This window comes from Mus caroli, chromosome 18 (genome assembly GCF_900094665.2).
Source record: "Mus caroli chromosome 18, CAROLI_EIJ_v1.1, whole genome shotgun sequence".
NCBI lineage: Eukaryota > Metazoa > Chordata > Mammalia > Rodentia > Muridae > Mus > Mus caroli.
The window spans coordinates 82597950-82616323 of NC_034587.1; the positions used below are offsets into that span (position 1 = coordinate 82597950).

Consider the following 18374-nt stretch of genomic DNA (forward strand, 5'->3'; position numbering starts at 1 on the left):
ACTTCAGAGAACTGAGTTTACTGTTCGTATTCTGATAATAACAATGATTACTAGTAATGAAAACATGGGGCACGATATGCAATCATTGAAATATGCACAGAAGTTTTTCATTTTAATTCCATGCTCTGGATGTTTTTGTTTGTGTGTGTGTGTGTTTGTTCTAAACATGCTTACAAGCTAAAAAAAAAAAAAAAAAAAAAAAAAATCTACCTCCCAACCAAAGATCTGGTAGGTGGAAGTTCTGATTGGTGGATCAATAAATCATCCACTTTTCTGTCAATCTGATTCATTCCACAATTTCCAGTTTCCTTGTTAAACAAAAGAGATTCATACATATTTTTCATTTCGTTACATAAGGATACTTGGTTTCACACCATATCCTAGTTCAGCATGCAAAGGTTTCCTTAATATGCTGTTTACATACTGCCATCACCACACATCACCGTGGTTTTGTTTTGCTTTTGTTTTATTTTGTTGTTTGCCTCTAAGGTGGTAAGTTGGTTCTGGTGTTTATGTAAGTCACATGTCTCAAAGGCCCTAAGGAACTGCTTAATTAAACAATTACTTTAAGATTTTAGATGTGTGCAAGGCTTGTTTCTACTGTGTTCACATTCATGTCGGTTCTTTTTGTTGTGCTCTTTTATCGTCTGTTGACAGATTTGAATCCAATTCCGTCTTCGTGATGGCACAGTACAATCATCCTTCCATGGCAGAGACAATCAAGTTCAGGTGATATTAGAGTAAAATAGCTCTAAAGTTAGATTGCACCCTCTCTGCTGAGTTAAACTCACAAATGTAAGACGCGGCTGCTGTGCCTTTTATAAGCCTCCCAGCGATGCGGAGCATGGTACCTGCAAGCTACAATTTCCAGTGACTGTGCTGTAGCGCTGGCAGATTCTTAAGTCATTTGATAGTCTGTAATGCTCTGCATGTTATGTGAAGCAGAATACATTTGTCTCAGACGCTCCCTCAATCACTACAATACCCCAATACCCACGGGGAACCTTTGGCCTCGGCTAAACTTATGCTATGGGTTTCTTTTGGACTCACCCCACCCCTCCTTTCTATTGAGCCGATTGGACATGCACGGTATTTTCAGTGCTTAGGCCTTCCATCCTAGAACAGTCACGAAAGAGCCAATAAAAAGGGTCTTCCAAACCTTTTATCTAAGAAGACAGGTCTCATAAGGCAGAAGCTGGACGACTGAAATATTCAAAGGGAGGAGAGACAGGTGTGCTGACTTCTGGGGAAACAAGACAGGAACAAGCTGTGCTCCATTGAACTACATGGGCTCATTCGGATTTTTTTCCCCCACCAGCCTACCAGAAAGGCAAACTGTCTAGGACAGAGCAAAGTCTTTGTAATGGTGCTTTTAAAAAATTCCACATGTAAAAGCTGCCTTGCCTTTGTTCAGTGTCTGCTGTGTGAGTGGTAATAGCCCAAGATAACCCACCACGGCATACATCCTCTTGGCAGAATTTCATGTTAGAAGAATAAAGAGTTAAAAACACCCAGCATGACTGCCGTAAACTGCGAAGAGAACGGACATTGAAAGACAACCTTGTTGCATTTTTACAGGAACTTTTAGCTCCTGTTTTAGCTGGGGTGAAGGAAAAGAAAATCCTCAAACCTCACCTTTTTCCCTGGGTACTCCCCCACACTGAGTAGGCTTGTTCACAGCCTGAGGACCGCAGGCTCCAGCGCCCATAGGTGGCGCCCCTCGTCCGTGCTTGCGCATCTCCCGGCTCTCCAGGCGCAGCTCGGAACCCCGCGTGTCTCCCCGGGTCTTTAGAGCCCAGAGACTGCGTTTTAATAAATACGAGTGGTGCCAACGCGCTCCACCAGCCCCGGGGTTCAGAGCAGCAGACACATAAACCCAGGCAGGAAGAGTCTCTTTAATCTCTGCCAAAAGCTGACATTTCACTAACCGGAGTTCTTGGAATCACAGTTCTAAAACCATTAAATTACCGAGGCTTTTCCTCTCTTAAAAAAATACTTTTCCTTTTTTTTTTTTTTTTTTTTTTTTTTTTTTTTTTTTTTTAGTACCCTCTCCTCTTTAAAATTATGAATGTGGCCACTCCGTTCAAGATCAAGACTTGGAGGGACTTTGGAAAAGAAAAAGAATCTGGAAGAAGAAACTCGGCTGGTGCTTCGGAGGGCGCCTAGTTTTAAGAAGGTACCTAAGAGGACTATCCTAGATGTCTAGGTGAGAGACGGATATCGGGGCTTGGCAAGGTGCTAGGGGGAAGTCACAGGGGAATCCACCGGGCTGTGGATTCTAGCACGGAGGGAGCGAGGAGTCCTTAGTTGCCAGCTCGGAGCTGTGCTTTCTGGAGACTGGAGCTGAGGCGGGGACCCAGGGATCCTGTTACTGAGGTACAGGATAAGTGTACTGACTGGGGAACTATTCCGGACCCGGAGGAGGCAAACTGCGCGCCTTGGTGCCGTGCGGCTCGTGGCTTCGGCGCGGCTCAACCCGAGCGGGTAGCAAGTAGGTTCCAGGCACCGTCTTGCGCTGAGCAGCGCTCGGTGTGGGGCTCTCTGGGCTCTCGGGGCCGGGGCGTGGTGTGCGGGATCGGGCCGAGAGGAGAGGAGGCAGGGCGGGGCGGAGCAGTTATTGGCCAGGCGCTGGGAGAAGGGTCGTGCTCCGAGGTGTCCTCCTTCCGCTAGCTCCCGCCTGCCTCATTTTCTCTAAGCAGAACAACTTCTCCGACATCGGTACTCGCCCGTCATGGACCTTCCAGGTAATCCACCCAACCCCTGAGCTCCGAGATCCGCTTGCTAGTCGCCTTTTTGTAAAGCATCACCCGGACCTTGAGTAAGAGGAGAGTCCGTGGCTGAGTGTGTGTGTTTGGGGGCTGGGGGTCTGTTATCCTTCGCGTGAGAGCTGTAGACGGGATATTTATCGAAACGCAACTTCTCTTTTCTTAGAAAGAACATTGGAAAGAGTTTGGAGAGTGTGGGCGACGAGGGGCGGGTTCTTTCTGGTTGTGTCCCTGGGTTGGGTGTTGGAATAGCCTCTCTGGTTTAGCTGCAGAAGAGGGGACAGGGTAAAAGTGCAAACCCGTGTTAATTAACAGACAGCCTCAGAAGAGGGGAATCGAGGTCCAGAGACTAGAGCCTGCAAATGTGTAAAATCCGGAGATCCTGGTGCTGGAATTGGCTCTTCTTCTTTGCCAGAGAAAGGACTCCAGCAGGCTCTCCTTGGGGGTTCACCAGTGGCTGCGGGGACGTTGGAAGTGGGTGTTAGAATTTCGCTCTTCACCCACCCCCCATCCCTCCTTTCCCTGTTTCTGTCCTTTCCTTTTTATTCTTAATCTCATCCGCCCAAGAAGCTGTCTGGGGTTTGTTTGGGGGGGTGGTGGTGTTGGGGGTAGGCAGATTATTTTTATTCGAAATGGGCTGCTTAAAATTACTTCCTGGAAAAAAGAAGGGGGTAAAGGGGGAAGAAATGGAAAGGAAGTGTTTCTTTCTGTGGCTATCCAGAAAGCTGTTGAAAGGGAGCTGGCTAAACATCTTTTTGTTTGTTTGTTTGTTTTTCCCTTGACTGCATTTAATTCCTCTAGATGTCTTGGGCTGAGTAGGCAGGGAACAGTAGTGACGACAATCTTAGAGGTCCCCAATTCTGTTTAACCCGTCTACAGAATTGCAGCCAGAATCCGGGGCTCCAGGAGCACATTGTTCAGGCATCTGTTGGGATATGCTGACCAGTGCTCCAGAGCTTTCTCGGATCCATTATTTCTCATCTGGAATGAGGTTAGCTCTCGGGAGCCAAGTGGATGGTCATTTGGAAGGGACTGGAGAGTACTAGGCACTTGTTCCCCTTCTACCTGCCTGCCTAAGTGTTGGGTTCTTTGCCCTGACAGGTCCGCAGGTGCCTTCCTTCTGAGAATCATTTGGCCTTGACCATCTGAGGCGAGCACCCAGCCCAAAGAAGGCTACTACTCTAGCCCTGCGCGTTCCTGTGCGCATCCAGGTAGCCCTCCGGCTTCTGCCGGCCTTGAAGTTAACAGGGCGCCCCCCAGCCCAGATGCCCGCGCCTGGCCAGGGCCCCAGAGGGCCGCTGCTGAGCATGCCCGGGCGCCGGGGGGCGCTGCGTGAGCCAGCCGACTTTGGCTCCAGCCTGGGGGCGGTGCTGGCCCTGCTGTTGCTGCTGCTGCCCGCCTGCTGCCCCGTAAGGGCTCAGAACGACACGGAGCCCATCGTGCTAGAGGGCAAGTGCCTGGTAGTGTGCGATTCCAGCCCATCGGGGGATGGCGCCGTCACTTCTTCCCTGGGCATTTCTGTGCGCTCAGGCAGTGCCAAGGTGGCCTTCTCCGCTACTCGGAGCACCAACCACGAGCCGTCAGAGATGAGCAACCGTACCATGACCATCTACTTCGACCAGGTCAGCGGCTAAACTGCCCACCCGCGGATAAGTGAAGGACTGGCCAGGGTATCCGGCTGGCAAGGGCTTCCTACATATTCAGGAGGAGCGCCAGGCTGGTTTTCCCACCTCTCCCTTGCCCTTACATTGCTCTTTTTACTACTATGCTTTCCCGGACGCCCCCTTGAACACATTGTAGAGTTTTGGTTTTAAATACCAGCTTTCCTGGCGCGGATTACTGCAAGCCCTGTAAGGCTCTCCGAGCTTTCTAAGGGTCTGGTAAAGCTAAAATATGAAATGCATTTCCCTGAAAGAAACCTAGTGCAGTGCGCTTTCCTTTTTGAGGAGGGCAAGGCTGTGTTTGTGGTAAACAATCTGCAGACACCAGGGGGAGAGGGCTTCCTCTTAAAGATTCTGCACTTAATAGCTTCCTCATTCAAAAAGGTGCCCGATAAAGGACTGGACCTCCTTATATTTGGGACCCAGTGACATGAAGATTTAAATAAGTGGGGAATAGTTGTGTGAGAGATCAGAAATGTTTCTCTGCGTATACACCAGAATAAAGTGGCCATATATCTGCTATGGTCAGTAAATGAAACTTACTGCAAGGTGTCCATACAGTTATGTCCAAATATAAATGCACAGTATGACTCTGAAAACTTAACAAGGCAAAGGCCTGTGATTTAAATGTATTTAAGCCACTTAATTTCTGGCCTATGAGCCCAGGAGCCAAGAATTAGGGAGATGACTGTAAACGTTTCTCTGGGTGGTGACGTTAATGTCACTGTGTACTCTCCCCTTGTGGTTCCTATTAGTCTTCAGAAATTGAAAAGGTGGTAGTGATTTTCATACTTTTCTCCAATCAGTTAATGCTCGTGCTAATGGGGCATTGTGTAAAATGGAGTCTCGAAACTTCACTAGACATAAGAGGAAGTTCCGTTTGGCTTTCCCTCTGTCCAGCAACCAGCTTCTAAACCCGTTTACAGCCAATGCACACAGTTGATCTCTCTTTAGGTTGTTATATTCATTTAAAAAGTCGTGCTTTTGAAGGTTTAGGGGAGTTGCTCTAAAAACATTTAATTTCATTAATTCCAAATAAGACAGTATGACATAAGCATATATAGTTCATATTCTTTCTTTTACCCATTTACCCAGTGTTTTGCACTGCTGTTATTTTTCAAGATGGTTTCCAACACATATTCAGCACAGCCTTTTTAGATACAGTGATTTGTGGAGTTGTCAGGAAAGTTTGGATACATGATCAGCAGTAATAGGAATCTTGTTTTATAGATGAATCAACTTTTTCCGGTTCCTGTTAAGTTGTCAGTGAGGGAGACCCTCTGCTCAGGGCCTGGTTGGGTGTCTTTTCATCTGCAATAAAGCCTTAAATAAACCCGTTTCCAGAATTTAAAATCCAGATTAAGAGGAGGAAATGGAGAGATGAGTGAAGCTCTGCTGACAGGGCATGCTAGGGAGTGCTTCATTCTCCAGTGAAGCACCCTGGGGATCAGTGGACACAGACATCAGGGGGGCTTTGTCCTCAAAGGTGGAGCAGAGTGTGTCTGTGAGCCTCCTACTCTGGAGGGGGCTGAGTGATGCTCACAGCACGGTGAAGATGCAGAGTGTTCTCCAAGCCACACTGGCTGATGGTGCTAACAGCAATCCACTTTGCCCTGGCAGACAGTGTAGTTCATCAATACAACTGTGTAAAATTAACAGCCCCAAAGCGCTAGAGTTTATTTCCTGATCAGGTAAAAGACAGTCCAGAGTTTTAGTCTAGCTAGCTGTTTATTTTGTAAGCATAAAACGCCAGCAGGCCATTTTATTATTTTAAAGAGTTGATTTTTTTTTTTTCTGGAGGAGAGATGGAAACCAAATGCAGACAAAGTAGCAAGATTGCATTTTGAAGAGAAGGGGAGTGATATGGGGAGCTTGGTACTTCACATTCCTGTGCTTACTCCTCTTTGCTTGAGGAAGACCGCCTGCAGGGCCACACAATCCTCTGCTGTGGGGATTTTTTCTGGCTGTGGGGATTCCCTTACTTCATACTAGGAGTGTCCAAGCTACCAGTTCAAGGGACTTGGTCTGTTCAAGCTTTTTTTACATGATCCCCCTCCTTCAGCCAACAAAGCAAGCACTGCTTAGCAGGGAATGAATTTTAACAGGCCAGCAGCCAGTGCTCCCTAACCAAACTCACCATTGAGCACTAATTATGAGGCACCTACTGTGTATTGCCAGAGGTTGGGGCCCACTGGACAGGGAAACCTTAGACAAGCCATTCTTTCCTGGTGCCTAGGGAGTTAATACCACATCTTACCCCTACTCATGTGAAATCATGGAAGGGCCTGTTCTGCTGTTCCATTATCTTTTCTCTCTCTGTTCCACATGAAGTTTTATGCATTAAACATAGCATCAGGCCGAACTCCCTAGGAGACACCACCCCACATGACAACAGCGACAAAACAAAAACAGGATGGATTTACAAGTTGTGTCTTGACTTTACTCTCTCCTATTACTTTCTTCACACCCTGCATAATATCATATGAAAATTGCAACTACTTGAATGTATAATTAAAATACACTTCCAGAATCCATATTAATTAGAAGCCATGAGAATACCTTTTGAATACTTTTCTGCTATTGAATGTTATTTTTATTTTATTCTTTTAAAAAAAATGATGCTTGATGCTTCTTGTATTGTTTGGGTAAAGCTGTGGACTTGTTGGTATCTATTCTCAATACCAATAAGTCAACTCCCTTGGTAGTCAACTGAAAGTATGGAGAAAATTCAAGCTGAGAAAGGACATGCTGTGTGGGTACCTCAGTATGCTGTTCCCTCTTCTTTTTCAGGTCTTAGTAAACATTGGCAACCACTTTGACCTTGCCTCCAGTATATTTGTAGCACCAAGAAAGGGAATTTATAGCTTCAGCTTCCACGTGGTCAAAGTGTACAACAGACAAACTATCCAGGTGAGTAGGTTTAAAAACAGAACCCTTGAATGATTGCTAGACAGGGGGTTGGCCTCTGAGCCAGATGGAAGTCTGCTCTTTCAGGTTCCAAGTGTGTGGGTTCCAAAAGTTAGATGGGGGTGACAACCCTTAGGGGGAGAAGAGAACAGAATGTGGGGCTGAGGTGGTCTCTAACCTGCTGAGTCTTCTGCCTTATAGGTCAGCTTAATGCAGAATGGCTACCCGGTGATCTCTGCATTTGCTGGAGACCAGGATGTTACCAGGGAAGCAGCCAGCAATGGTGTTCTGCTGCTCATGGAAAGAGAAGACAAAGTTCATCTCAAACTGGAGAGAGGCAACCTCATGGGAGGCTGGAAATACTCCACATTCTCGGGCTTCTTGGTTTTTCCTCTATAGACTCAGAGCCACCAGGATGGTGGGAAGGTTTTGATCAGGACCCAGGGATCTGCCCCCTGTAACACCTTGAACTTGTCTGGATAGAATGGCTTGGGCCCACCTCCATCAGATTATTGCTGTAGAAGAATGACTTTCTTCTCAAGCTCCAGTATTTTCTTTGACTATTGACAATTCCTCGGGAACCTGGCCTCTAATTAGTTTTAGAAGACAAGGTCTTAAGGAGAAATGAAATTATCGATTTGAGCAATTTGTACCTGTGATTGTAAAGTCGATATCGGATTTGATTGTTGGAACCATTGACCTAACTTCTCTTGTTTGTACGTTGTATCTTGTCCTGATGACATAGATGCTGCTGACCCTCAGATGGACCGCACGCTTCAGTCAGGGCTTAAAGCAAGAGCCCAGCAAAGGACCACCTACCAGACAGTCTTTGACCTGTGTTCTGTGTGTGTGTAGCCTTAAGAAAAAGAATGGCTTCATTTTCATTCCGTAGCTTTTCCCTAGGGTCTTGGGGGTATTGGGAGGGAGCTGGGCATTGGGAACCTGTCGAAAAGTGCATTATCCTGAGAAGCAAATTTTGCACGATTGGACTGCAGTTTTTGTTTTGTACCGTCTGTGATTTTTTTTTCCTCTGGAAGCTTTCCTTTTCTTCCTCAGGTTTCACTCCTCAAACCTACTTACTTTTCATGCTGGAGGCTCGGAGAGAAAAGCAAAACAAAACAAAACAAAACAACAAAACTTATGTTCAGTCCTTGTGTGATATCAAACAAAACAGAACAAAATCTGCATATTTTGTTTTGGATAAAGGAAACCAGGAAAAAAAAAAGAAAGCCTATATTTCAAAATAAGGACAGCAAATAGGACATCCTGCATAACCTTCCCTGGAGTTCTTCTCTCTCAGTGCAGCTTCAAACTTGCAACGTGGATTTCATTTTATTTATTTATTTATTTTTTTATTTATACTCTGGGATCCCTTAGTAACCTGGCATTGCTCATTGCTCATGAATCCCTTAACAATGGCGGAGCTGACGCGGCCTAATCCTCTCTTTGCTTTTCCTCTGGATATGTCTCAGTAGTGAGTTAGATCTGCCTCTGAGTGGCCACACAATTACAAGATGTTTCAAAGAAATAGGACCAGTGCCTCTTCCTGGAGATCTTCCTTTGATCTGTCAAGGAGAGGGTTGTGTTGACTGACTGATGCTCTGTGGATGAACATCTGGCCAGAAGCCACCTGGACTGGAAATCTCAGCAGTTAAAGGTACTGGCTGCTGTACCCCATGGGTGGTTTTTTCAAACCCTGCTTCTTTTGGCATCTTGTGCAACAACACTATTAAGTAGCAACTGAGAGACCTGGTGCAGTATTTGTGTGCCAAGGAAATGTCACTAATCCCAAAGCAATCAAAGATGTGACCTCAAACTGGATGTTAATTTGTCCTTTGTGTAACAATGTAACCAAAATATTGATGATAAAACTCATAATTTAAGATTCAGAATAAATGGATTTGATGTCTGTCTTGTTCTGGTCCTTCCTCATCGTCTCTCAAATTGATGGGGAAGTATAGGTCAAGTTACCAAGGAACTGGAGATATTAAATTTACATTGTGATTCTTTATAAAAGACACACACACAAATACTGATGCAGCTATAGGTCTCTGGGGGGATATTGCTCACTTAGATATATTCAGCTCATACTTACGTATTTTTCAAAGAGGAAAATGTTGGAGGAGAGAGAAATGGACAAAACTAAGGTTTAAGAGATGGGTCGTATGCTTTTATCACACATTGCCTTAGACATCTCACAAACATTATCCCCACAGGTAAGGCAGTCACAAGTATTAGCAAAGACTCAAACCCTTAAGAAGGCTCATGTGTTTCCAACTTGTGTATGGGGATGAACTTCATGGACACAAGGCAAGTGTAGAACTGTATCATTCCAAGTGGATTAAAGGTCTCAGATTTTCTGTCCTTAAATTAACAAGAAAGTAGGATGGGATTAAAACAATGTTTTCTTGTGAGGAGAGAAAATCAACCAAAAAGCATTTGGGGGTACTCTGCCTCCTACTTGGAGCATATTTCTAAGTGTGAACTGTTCATTAATGCTGGGAACATAAACAGGAGGCAGATGGAGTGTGTCCCTTGTGTTTTGTTATTCTTAGATATTTTAATTCTCTTTCCCTCATTTCCTTAACTTCACGCTCAATTTACAATATGTAAGAAACCTCATTTGAAGACAATGCTACACTGCAGAGATCAGGAGATTTAAGAGCCATTGTTATTAATATTTTCACCCTTTAATAATATATAATGCACATATTTCATTGTATTTATATCTTTATTGTGTACAGGTTGCCACTGGGTAATACTGTCTCATAAATAAGTTATTAAATTGACCAATCTAAATGTATTTTGGGAGTTTATTCTCTACTAGAAAATCAGCTTCCTCCTGATGGTTGTTCTCTTAGCTTTCTTTCTTCTCTGTCAATGTGAATGCCAGAAAGTACATTAGTACACAGCCGTCCTGGTAATATTCTGAGGTTGCTTCACATCTTTTGCCTCATCTGCCTGGTTCATACCCCTATAGAAATTATGTAGATTTATTACTTGCTTGAGAAATAAAACTAAGTTAAATCAAATCATATTGAATATCAGAAGTGTTTCAAACTACACCAAGTAAAACAAGATCTTTGCTGAAAATTTCTTTGGCTTGTGATATCCTTGAGAAATACGACACTCCCGGATAGCCCATAGAAAACATGTATATCAGATAAAAAAAATATATATGTGCTTTTTGTTTCTTTGTTTGTTTTTGTATTAAGAAGAATGGCCTAATATTTCTAAACTGAGCTCAACATACCTGACTGCTAGCCTCAGTGTTTGTATCTGTAGTCAATGAATATCAGACTCCAAATAGTCAGTCTACCCCATGAGGCTGTTGAAAGAACCTCTCAGAAGTGTTTGCAGACTGAACAGGAGTTCAGGGTAATAGGCAGGATTTTTACAATTGAGAGGGTGCTTTCAAAAAAGCAGATATTTAAATGTGCAGTTGTAAAGATAACTTAAAATAAATATCTAACAGAAAAGTGATTGTGCATGAAAATACATTTTAAAACTCTCAACATATGACTTAAGCTATATACATCTATGTTGACATTCCGGTAAATATAATTTTGAGGGATATAATAATATAAAAATCCATATATTTTAATTTAATTGCATTTTTACGTGTGATATTTGACTATCCCTTACAGTTCATGCTCTCCCTCCTCTTCCAGTGTGTACTGCCAAATCTTATAAAAATATATACTGATATAGTCTTTACACAAGCAACATAGAAAAACATTATCATAGTTAACATAAACTTTTTAAATATTAGCTTTCTTTTACTTATGAATGTTAACCATATCAGTCTGTAAATATATTTCAAAAAACTACTTATTATTAACTTAAAATGTATTATCAGTTGACACATAACCCTCATTGCTGATTTCCAGGCCCTGAAAGATCTTATTTACCATCTGGTATTTTGTACTCTAGTACTTTTGTTATGTTTTCATGTGCAACAGAAATAATCTACATTTTTATAGTATGTGCTTTCTGTAACTGCTCATATTAAGGCTGATGAAGGAAAAAAGCTATTAAATAATAACATGAAAACTCACAGAACCTGTATAGGGATTTTATAGGTTTATTTACTTGGTTGAAAAAGAAACAGCGAACCAAATCTTATTGAGTTTAGAAAAACTTTAAAGTATATAAAACAAAACAAGACCACTGCTGAAATTTGAGTTATCAGTCACATTTTCGTAATAACCAAGAATCTACATTGGCCACCTACTCAGAAAGTGTTATGTACCACAGATACTGTTGCGTTTGAGCACTGTAACATATACACTTGATATTTTTGTTTTGATATAATAAAAATATATGGATTAGCTAGATTTTCCAGGGATTTGGAAATATGGAAGAGAAACATTGACAAATTACCTTCTGCAAGAAAAACAAAACAGGGTTGTTACATCATGCTTCCTCTGCAGCAAAAAGAGCAAAGACCTTTTTATCAATTGTTTGGCTATATTTTCCACTTGCTGTTAATAAAAATAGTTAATGTGTGTTTACATTTCCACAACATAAGAAGTATATGGCAATCTAGTGAATCTAGTGACAATATGCAAATGAATGAAAAAATCATGATATTTATGTGAAGGTGTAAATATGGAAACATGTTGCACTGGGTGATTCTAAATGGTGATCTGTGCACTGTGTGAGTGTGCTTCTAAAATGTGTCAGGATAGAAAGTACAGAACTGAAGTGAGTTTTCTTGAATTTAATAACTTGACATCAGTGAGCTGATGAGCCATACACATTAATTAAGACTGTCTATTAGCCGAGCATTTTAGACATTTTTGTAGACAAAAATTTACCAAAAATTATACTTACTGCTTTGTTGTTGGAGACTATTAAAAAACATAAAACACACACATATACATTAAATTCTACTTTATAGTATAGGTGTTCATGATGTAAGAGTCCACAGCACTTCTTCACAAAACATAAAAGCAATGTAATAGGACTTACAAGATTTTGAGAGAAAAAAATTAAGCCATCTTGTCATGTCTTAAGTTCTATATAGTAGTATTATAACAAAATATGGATTGTCAGAAAATTAAATCTCCTTACATTTCCAAACTCAGTAGGGTTGCTTGTAAATTTTAAAGACGAAAGCCACATGACTTTGCCTTCTGCAGATAACAGGAGTTATGTTCTATCTTCCTAGATGCATTGTGGTGTGTCTCTCCATCTCTGTGATCATTTAGGTGTCTGCAGGCTCATATATCATCATCTTCATTTGCTTGCTCACACTCAGTGTGTAGTGGAAATGAACTAATTGACAACTTAATTCAGAAAAGAAATCTTCATTCCCTGTTTTTAATGCCTACCACAGGACTCCCCAGGGTTCGAGAGCTGCATTAAATTCCAGCTAGTCTAACAAATGGAAGCTCCTTGTTAATGAGCCAGGGCAATCTTGAAGCCATGCCTTAGTCCTTACGATTGTCCCGTTCCATGCTTCAGGACTGCTTATTACCATGTTTGACTTAATGTCAGGTTCAAGGAGACCCTGAATTAGAAGAACTTGCCAAGCCTTTGGAATGTGGAGCTACTATTTTGATCTTCTTAACTGTTTATTTAAAAATATTTATACCAATTTCATTAGATGCCAGAGTGCCCTGCAATATAGGATGTCCTTTAAATTCTTTATGCTATGCCTAAGATATAAGCATCTATTGTGATTTTGGATACATATTTATTATGAAATATACTGATAGAAATAATAAAATTATTGTAATTCTAAGGTAATTAAATGAAAGTTAGCAAATCCTTACTTTTAAAATACCCTTCACTACAGTAGTTTTATAAGTATCTTAAATATCCCTGTGAGGTTCGTATCATCTATGAATCATTTATCTTTAAATTTTTAATTTATTTTTCACTGTCTACAACTGTTAGTTCATAAGTACCACCCTTCCAAAAAGACATTAGGTCATGGAAATATGGTGATGTCATTTCTTTGTTTTCCTATGATCATATCAAGACATCTTGATAAACCTTTTGTTTTGGGACCATAAACTTCAATGCTGAGAAAAATTATATTATTTATGGAAATGATCTGGTCTTTAGGGAATAGGGTACAAATATTTACTTCATAATCCCACAATATGTACCAACAATTTCTTCAGTGTTAGAAAGTGTGCTGAAAGGTGATAAAAGGAGAATAGGCACCCACTTAGTGAGGACTACAAATTATACCATCAGAATGGAAAAGTTAAAGCCATGTTTACAGAAATAAATGATGCAATCTAGATTTTTACTTATGAACAGGAAAACATTACATAGACAATGCCGTTGGTGAAGATCATCCCGTGGCTCTAATCGTACCCTGCTATGAACTCCTAGATTGGCTCTTCACCACAGAGTGGGTAACATGGGGACTGGACAGACCTAAAACAGAACAGGGCTCATTCAATAATCCTGACAGCATAACAGTTAGTGCAGGAAGTACAGGAAACTTCTATCACTTTACCACAAGAAAATAAAACTTTAAGAGGTTCTTAATGCCCTGTTATTTCTTCTTGTCATCTGGTTTTGGGTAAAACAAGAAACTCATGATAAAGCTAGTCAAGTCCTTTGAAGTAGATATTCAACCAGGTGCCAATGAGGCATAATTTGAAGTTAGTCTTAATCAGAACTGAACTGAAGAAGTTCTAATTTCCAATGCCCTTTATAAGATAGTTTAACCAATAAATATGTTTTTAAGGTTTATGCTTTTTAAGAACTTCACACATATATATAATGTGTTTTGATCAAGTCTGCCTCCATTCCCTCCCTTCTACATCTCCTATACTCCTTACCACTTTGTGCTCCCAACTTAATGCTGCTTTTAATCACACTGGGTCCATTTAGTTTTGCTTATTTGTTCATAGGAGGTCATTTTAAGGCATGTTGCACAAGATGGGATGCATGCCTGATACCATTAATGAGACCAAAAACCTGGGCTGCCTAGGTCATGGGACACACAGCAGAACTTAATACTGTTATTTTACTAATTGGACACAGTAATAACTTCCTGCAAGCTATCTTTATACCCATAGTCTAATGTCTCTCAATTCTAATCAGAATAGCTTCTTTAGAAGTAAGTGGTGATTAATACACAGACCCACACTGGTTAGCATGCGAGAAACTGTGCTGTTCTCATGTCCTAAAGTCTATTTTTAAGATGAAAGATAAAGGAAGTATGAGGCCAAGGACATTTATCAAAACACGAACTCAGTGTTTAATTTTGTGTGTTGATGCACACATAGGTATGTGCATTTGAACATGTAGGCATGGACAGCTTTATAAGAGTACTTACCCACTGTTACAGTGCTTTCTCTGACTTCAAGCTCTATCTTTGATAGTTGAAATTGATGGTCCAGGTGCTTTAACACATGTACTTAGATTCACATCTACTGGGTTTATCTCAATTATTCGGCTCATGTTTTCACATTTTACTTCTTGTATTCAGTCTGAGGAAAGTATTTCACCAGAAGGTAGAAATTACATCTGGTCTCCCTGACAGACAGAGATTGAGAACTGTTGAGAATAATTAGGCCATCTGGTGCTGTAAATCCAATACAGAGTTATGATCAGTGGATCCCAGCCTAAGCTGTTCTCTATCCCTTGCATCCAAATTACATTGCCACATAAGAATGACAAGGGGCTGGTTTTAAAGAGAAATTGCCACATCTTCCCCATCATTAGCAGGCAAAAGGCATCGATTCATTAAACTGAGATAATTAAGGGAGACTTATTCTCCCTAAAGGCCCATTACTTTTTATCATTTTTAACATCTCAAAATATGTCCCGATACACAGTGGGTGTCACGCAATTTTCACTTATGATTCTTACCAATTGCTGAGTATATTATTATAAATCATTACAAAAGTATTTTTCCTCTATCTTAGTGGACAATTGAAATGATCTCAGATTTACTTTGTTATATATTCTTTCTGAAACACAGAAACATTTGTTTCAAGTAAAAACAACAACAACAGAAAAAGTAAAACATAAAACAAAAAGGCATACAAGCCAAAAAAGAAAAAAAAAAAAACCCAAAACCAAAAAACAAAACAAAAAAAACCTCCCCAATAGATGGTGCTGCTGCTGTGATTTAAGTCCTGGGATAATTAGTATGCAAAAAGCTTCATAGACAGACTTCTGGGAATTCCCTTATGGTGAGATATAGAAGAAAGAAAAGTGACTTTATTTTAACTCAATTCACATTGACATAATCATCCTTTTTTTTTTTTTTAACTTCAGAAATTCCTTATAGTGTTTTGTGGTCCAGACAGGCTGGTGTTTTGTCTGTTAGTCCTACTTCAAATGTCTGAAATATATAAATAAACCAAATGAACTGTTGCAGGAGGTGTGTTAAATAGTTCCCCAAGCTGAACTGTTGCAGGAGGTGTGTTAAATAGTTCCCCAAGCTGCTCATTTAGTATGTTTGTGTCTCTCAGTTAAAGCTGTAACCTGTAACCAGTTTCTACAGTGGAGACTGTACAGAATTCTTTCTTAATGTATAAGAAAACCCTGACCCCAGTTTCAGGTTCGCAGAATGATGCTGTCAAGTGCTGATGAAACACACTTAGATAGATACTACAGTGAGTCCTGTGCAATTGTCTTTCTTGAAGTCCTCTCAGAAGCAGAGACGATAAGGCTCAAAAGAACTGATATAGACAAGGCCACACGGTAGATAAATTGTGATCTGAAATTTCAATCCTAGGCCCCTGCTTCAGAGCTCATCTTTAAACTATTTATTCCTTCTCATTGTGAAAGGCACAGTGTAAAAGCCACCTTATAAAAATAAGTCTGTGCTACCATCATTAGTCAGGTGTTTACATCATAACTATTTCCACAAAAAAAAAAAAACAAAACATTTTCTTTAGAAAGGACAATTTGGTTTTATAAGTAGAAAAATGTAAACATGCTTTATTGTATCTCTACTGGAAATATTACAATGCATACAGCAACAGAAACTTACCAAACTGCATATCAAACCCAGAAAAGTTTGGCTTCTCACTGTATTTGGAGAAGATGATAATGCCAATACATTTTCCCTTTAATTCTTTTGTCATAACTCTTTGCAAGAACACACTCACCATGCTCAGAAGAATAAGGCCAAACAGCTCATTTACCCAGCAAAACTGTATGTTTCATAACTAACAAAGATCACTGTTTAGAATTCCAGTGTGAACCCTCACAGTCAAGTGCAAAGAGTGAATAATTTGAGGTTCAGTGGAGCAATCTGCCTCTTTGCAGCAGTTCCTGAAACATGGAGCCTCACCTCTGTCTGGAAGAATAGCTACCAAAACCAGAAATCAGGGAGTTCCTTGAGAGATTACATACTCTGAAGGACAAGGAACAAAATTACCCCCCCCAAAAAAAAACCCAATTGAGTAATGTAAAGAAGGTGATTTCAGAGATGACAGCTGGTACCTGGCTATGCTATATCTCAGTTCATTTTTTAGATCAGAGAAAAGATGTTTCAAAGTTAAAGAAAAAATACAAAGTTGTGCCCCCCATTGTTCTCCTTAAAACACATTTTTCTTTTTAGTTTCCTGTCAAGTGCATCATCATTATAGCATATTTGTTTACTTAACGAGTGTGAGCATAGACATGGCCTTATATTTAGACTCATATTCAATTTTACTACTTGTCTTTTATGTAACTCTTTTGCAAATGGCTTAAGCACATATATACATGTGTTTCTGCAGCTATGCTCATCTGTGGAATGTGTGTGTATATGTGTGTGTGTGTGTGTGTGTGAGAGAGAGAGAGAGAGAGAGAGAGAGAGAGAGAGAGAGAGAGATGAAACAGAGAGAGATGAAACAGAGAGAGATGAAAGAGAGTTATGAAAGAGAGAGAGAGATGAAAGAGAGAGGGAATAGATACCTGGTCTCCCTCCGTGCTTCCTTCCAACCTCCATCCCTTCCTCCCTGTCTCTCTTTCTCCATCCTTTCCCCATCTCTAACTTTCTCTCTTTCAGTCAGTCCCCCACCACCAAAACTGTAGCTTGTGTTTGGGTTAGGATGGCTGGTAAGCAAGTCCCAAGATCCGCTATTGCCTTTGCTTTGCTCCCCAGCAGGGAGATAACAGATTTATTACGAGTTTAATGAGGCTTCTGAGGGTCTCACATCAGATCCTCCTACTAATCCAGCAGTTGATTTTCCTGCGGAGTCTTCTTCCCTTCCTTATATGCCTTGAAATTTTCTCAATGTACAGTGAGCAAATAAAAGGGGGCATAAGATTGATACCCAAAACGTTAGGGTAATATGTAATCATAATGATTTTTAGACTATTGTTAGAATAGTTTGCAGTTGGAGAAATGTCTCAGTGATTCAGAATGTTTGCTCTTCTAACAAATGACTTAAGTTTGGTCCCAGCATCCATACCAGGAGAGTCACAATCACATGAAACACCAGCTCCAGAGGATTTAAGACCATCATTAGGATACTAGGAACATATATATGCATGCATGCATGCACACACTTGCACATGAAAGCAAGCTTGTACAAGTACACGTAATTTAAAACATAAAATAAATCTTAAAAAAAAAAGAATAAATTTGATCTCACTGGTTAAGTAACCCATGGGTTAAAAACAGATGGGAATCTGTTTATATATTGAATTCTCTCATTGGCTTCACTTCTGGGTACAAAAAGCATTTTATCCTTTAGAGTAACTGGGATTAAGGTCCTTATGCCAAAGGTGGAACAGCTCAGTGCAAGGGATTTTTTTTCTATTTACTTATATCATTTCATATATGTGTACTCTATTTAAAATAGTTGCCTCTTCTTCAAATTTTTCCATCATTCTTCCATTTTCTCAAACTCATGACATCTTTTTTTTTGATCGTTATTGTTTTACACACACACACACACACGCACACACATGAATGAACATATAAATACAACATTTTGAGTACTGTTAGTGTTGCTCCTGTGGTCTTTAGATCAGACCTCTTGGTATCAGATGACCAATCAGGCAGCTCATTACCAGAGAAGACTGATTCTGTCTCAGCTGTTATAATTTCTTGTAACTCTTAGCC

The 18374-nt window shown here is 40.6% G+C and overlaps 1 protein-coding gene across 10 annotated transcripts; it reads left to right on the forward strand.

The window, feature by feature from the left end:
- The first annotated feature begins 2042 nt into the window (after positions 1–2042).
- Cbln2 (cerebellin 2 precursor) lies at positions 2043–10396 on the forward strand. 10 transcript variants are annotated; one of them, XM_029471764.1, is made up of 6 exons: positions 2056–2206; positions 2700–2744; positions 3645–3756; positions 3844–4387; positions 7217–7336; positions 7535–10396. In XM_029471764.1, exons 4-6 carry the CDS (start codon positions 4031–4033, stop codon positions 7730–7732), a joined length of 675 nt encoding a protein of 224 aa, XP_029327624.1. In that variant the 5' UTR covers positions 2056–2206; positions 2700–2744; positions 3645–3756; positions 3844–4030; the 3' UTR covers positions 7733–10396. The 10 variants fall into 10 exon arrangements, with proteins under 10 accessions (XP_029327617.1, XP_021006677.1, XP_029327620.1 ...); XM_029471765.1 differs by lacking the exon at positions 3645–3756 and adding an exon at positions 3081–3239 and having other exon boundaries at positions 2056–2176; positions 3867–4387; positions 7535–9242; XM_029471757.1 differs by lacking the exon at positions 3645–3756 and having other exon boundaries at positions 2043–2206; positions 3867–4387.
- The last annotated feature ends 7978 nt before the right edge of the window (positions 10397–18374 follow it).